The 4,750-nt window shown below is 31.4% G+C and overlaps 1 protein-coding gene across 4 annotated transcripts in view; it reads right to left on the bottom strand.

Moving 5' to 3' along the window:
- The window catches only part of LOC117175668 (protein FAM214A), a 197,541-nt gene that overhangs the window by 129,509 nt on the left and 63,282 nt on the right, over positions 1-4,750 (bottom strand). Inside the window, exon 1 of one of the 4 annotated variants that reach the window (XM_033365394.1) lies at positions 54-168. The exons of 1 other annotated variant lie outside the window; for it this stretch is intronic. In XM_033365394.1, the coding sequence (XP_033221285.1) occupies positions 54-75 (22 nt within the window). In that variant the 5' untranslated portion in view covers positions 76-168. Of the gene's footprint in view, positions 1-53; positions 169-4,750 lie in introns of those variants that run through there. 2 more of the 4 variants (XM_033365395.1, XM_033365392.1) reach the window with 2 other exon arrangements.

Genomic DNA, 4,750 nt, shown 5'->3' with positions numbered 1-4,750 from the left:
CACGTGATTTACGGACAGCCACTTTGGACATTAAGCCGTGAGTGCATACATACGGCTAACATAAGTGCGGGTCATCGTGCTGAGTGAAGCGGCAAAGTAGTATAAACGGGAAATCTTGCAAATGAGTGTTTGGGAACAAATTTCCCCTTGCTGAAGATCCCTGCTCTAAATTGAAGAATGAATCAACTAATTTGCAAGTTTTTCTAAAATATATCATTTTAAGCAATTTTCAGTGAAAATATTCAAACTTAAAACATTACAATTTTTTAATTAATACTTTTTAAATTATAAGCAAAGTCTTTTTATGTCAAGTTGTTACAAATTAATAATTGTTCAATTCTTATTTATACATCAAAATTTCTTTTGAAATCTTTTCAAAATATTTTTCAAACAGAAAAATCATTAAAAATGTTCACAGGAATCTTAATTATATTTTATTATTATGGTAAAAACCTAAAAGATCATTGGAAAACATAAAAATCTTCAAAAATATACATTTTTTTAAAAAAATATTGGAATCATTCCAAATTTTTTCTAAATTTATAATCGTTTAATTTTTATTTATTCTTCCAAATTGTTTGTTGTTTTAAACTCTGTTTAAGTATATGTACAAATTAATCTAAAAAAAACGATTGTATATGTTCCCAGATATCTAAGAAAAATGTGTGCACTGTCTTTAAACTGTAACAATTCTTAACCCATTAATACCCGAATAACAAAAAAATTTACGGCAAGTTTTAAGTCCTAGATTTTGATGAAACCGCTGTAAATTTTAATTAAGGCAAACTTTATCATATGTATTAAGGGGGTATTCTGGTCTAGAAACCCGATTTTCGGCCATTTTTTGAAATTGAATTAAAAAAAAGCAAAAAATATTTTTACCATCCATGTTTTACGATGTTTTTATTGATATTTATAAAATACAGAAAAAAAATTTCATAAAAAAAAATTATAAATAAAAAAAGTTAGGGGGGGGGGCAGACAGGTGTAAAAAAACGGTGCATCCTGGCCACCATGATTCCAACCCTCCTAGTGATCTGAAAAAAAAGAAATTCTTAATCAGTAAGGATGTCGTTACAGCCCCTACCTCGGGGAACATGAAAAAAATTTTTTTACAAAATGTTGACTATCTGAAATCAAAATATTTTTACCCCTTTTTTGAAATTCCTGAATTTTTTAAAAATAGTAAAAACCAGCATTTTAACATGAAGCTGTAAATTTCAAGTAAATCGGTTGGCTAGAACTTGAGATATCGTGGTGGCCGTGTCGAAAAAATAGTTTCGAGAAAAACGCGCAAGAAGTGTGTAAAATTTCAGGCAGTCTAAGTCATTTAATAGTGCGCTATACTTACATTTTATCAATCAGCCATTCCTGCTCCATGCATTAGACCTTCTTCTTCAAAATATGTTCTTAAAGGTCTAAACTTTGAAAATATGCACAAAAAAATCGAATTTTTCAAAATTCTGGACCAGAATACCCCCTTCAGAGTCGCTCGACACGATCCAATCATTTAAAAATGTAAAAAAATATTTTTATTGTTTTTCGGCAATTTCAAATAAAAAGATGCATTTTTCCAGTGCATCAGGTTGCAAAAAATTGCAACACTTGTGAATTATTTTCCATGCAGATTTATAGATGATGCTTCAGTTTAGTTTTTTTACTCTTCCTGAATTGAATTATTCCTCAAAATGGATACATAATAGTTTTTTGGTTTGCTGATCACGAATTTGCCATCAGATTTGCAAAAGTCAAAATGGTGGTTCCAATATAGCGGACATACTTCCGAGTAATGTTCATTTTTGCGGATATAAAATGTTCGCAAGATTTTTTGAGTAAAAAATTCGCAATCAGATTTGCAATATTCTAAGTGGTATATCAAATATGATGAACTGGAAGTGAAAATTTCATGAAATTTTGTCGAGATGCATACTTTTGCAAACTTGTGTTACCTAATTCTATCGATGATCGATTCGTTTTGTATATCGTCTTTTGCCATTATATGAAATGTTGCCCGATTTTCACCACGTGGAGGTAGACGATTGCCGAAAATCTTTTTTTTTATTTTAATTTTTTGTGTTTATTTTTATCATTTTTTCTGTGAATTCTGTATTCTTCATACGTCGTTTTATCTAAGGTAATTGAGCTTGCGTAAGGCAATTTGAAGAAAAATATAAGTTGTAAATCTTACAGAAATTGTACTTCGTCTTACCACACTTTTTCACATTCGAGCAATATCTGAAATTAGCGGTTGCATTTATGTCATACTTCTTGTGTAAGAGGACGTACAATTTGTGTAAGATTCGCAACGTATATTTTTGTTTAAATTGCTTCACGCAAGCTCATTTACCTTAGATAAATCGTCGTATGAATAATACAAAACTCACAGAAAAAAAACATTTTATACAAAAAAAAATATAATAAAAAAAAGATTTTCGACAATCGTCTACCTCCACGTGGTGAAAATCGGGCAACATTTCATATAATGGCAAAAGACGATACATAAATGAATCGATCATCGATAGAATTAGATAACACAGATTTGTAAAGTATGCATCTCGCCAGAATTTCATAAAATTTTCACTTCCCAATTCGTCATATTGGATATGCCACTTCGAATATTGCAAATCTAATCACGAATGCTCAAATTTTGGCCCAAAAAATCTTGTGGACAATTTATATTTGCAAAAATGAACATTTCTCGGAAGTATGTCCGCCCTATTAGATCCGCCATTTTTAATTTCGTGAATCTGATCGCGAATTAGCAATTAGCGACCCCGATATAAACCTTGTATACAGATTTTCATACAAAAATGGGAATTATCTAAAAAAAAATAAGTCTGCCATCTTGAATCCGCCATTTAGAATTTTGCTATCAAAAAGCTTCCTATCAAAAAATACTAATACATTTTTAATTCAAGAATTCAATTTTTAATAAAAAAAGAACCAATGTTCAACAAAATAGTACAATTCTCCACCAAAATAGATCAAATTTAATCAAACAGATTCCTTATTGACCAAAAATTATGAACTTTCTACCAATAGAAAGGAATTTTCAAACCAAGAAGACGAATAATACACAAATAAATTTGAATTTTTAACCAAGAGAGATGCAATTTCTACCAAAATAGATGGATTTTTTAACTTAATATACAGAGAATAATTGTATTTTTAGTAGAAAAAGAGAAGAAAATATAAAACTACTTTGAAGGAAGAAAAAAACTGCTTTATAAAAAAAATGAAGGGAAATAAAAGTACGGAATTTATCAACATGAGAAATAGTAAAGGGAAAATGCTATATGACGCAGACGGAATACTAGACGCTTTGAGATGCTATTTTACGGGACTATTCGGACATAAAGCTATAGGACACCATAACTGCGATGTAGAACACGATGCGTTACAAAACTCAATTGAGAAAGTCTGCCTCACTGTGGTTAGGGATATAATTAAGAACATGAAAAAACAGTAAGGCTGCCGGGTTAGATAGTATTAACGATAAAATTCTTAAACACGGTGGTGAGTACATATGACATAGACTGTGTGAATTGATAGATTTATGTATCGAGATGGTAGAAGTCCCAGATGACTGGAATAAAACGATTATCGTACCAATATACAAAATAAAGGGAGATAAAAGCGACTGCAATAGTTACAGAGGGATCAGCTTATTAACTCTTCGCCACACAGGTGCGTCGTTTACGACCCAGACAAATTTTCCCGCTTAAGTACCATTGACTCTCTGAGGAAAAAATATTTCAAATTAAACTTGTGCCTTAAACGACCCACTTGTGTGACCGCGTTAGTGTTTCGCGATGATTTGGATGCATCCTCATTTGCAGATGTATATCTACGAAGTTAGAAAAAAGAAATAAGTGCAATATGCCCATCCAAGGATGATAAAAAACGTCGTATTCTTGCGCGATTTTTGAAAAGCCGGTGTGTAAAGAACATCGCACGAACTTCTGTAAAGATTGCGCTGTTTTAATTATTTACTCTCATATAATTTTTAAAAATTTTTTAACCAAGTGTCGTATGAAACGTAGATAATTATATAATAAATAAATATTGATTTTAGAAAGAAAAGTGGATTTTTCATTAATTTATTATCTGCATGAATTACAAAAAATTACCATGTTTTCAAGTGTGCAAATAAATATACTTTTTGGAACTGGAAGAAATAGGACTATATTTTTCTGACAGGACATGATTTGATCTTTAAAAACCTAAAGTACAGTTTCTTAATATTTATTTATCACAAAGTTATGAATTTGTTAACTAAATTTCCTTTTTTAAAAGTTTTTGTTTATATTTAGATTATTATTTTGAAAAAGTTACGTAAAAATTCTAAAATAACATGAGAATTCTAGATCAATCTCAAAATTCTATAACCACCTTCCTCACATTACTCCCTTCCCCATCGAGTGAGTCACGCCTACCCTGGTTGGTTAGACGCTCGGACTTCACGTCAGAGGTCCGGGGTTCGATCCCTGAGCCGATACCTCTGGAAATTTTTCTATGTACCTTTACCGAAGTTCTGGTCGTTCGGAAGCCACCTTAAGCTATAGGTCCTCCCCTCTTATACTTGACTGCAACCCCGTCCGTCAATGATGGGGTAAAAAAACAGGCTTTGTCCAATATGTCAGAGCACACTGCTCTTATCCAATCACTAGATTGCATTATAAAAATGGGTCTGGAAGTAATGATATACACCGGAATAGCCCCGTGCAAAATAATCAAATATAATCTAAAT

This window comes from Belonocnema kinseyi, chromosome 6 (genome assembly GCF_010883055.1).
Source record: "Belonocnema kinseyi isolate 2016_QV_RU_SX_M_011 chromosome 6, B_treatae_v1, whole genome shotgun sequence".
NCBI classification, from domain to species: Eukaryota; Metazoa; Arthropoda; class Insecta; order Hymenoptera; family Cynipidae; genus Belonocnema; species Belonocnema kinseyi.
This window is presented reverse-complemented; position numbering and strand designations above follow the sequence as displayed.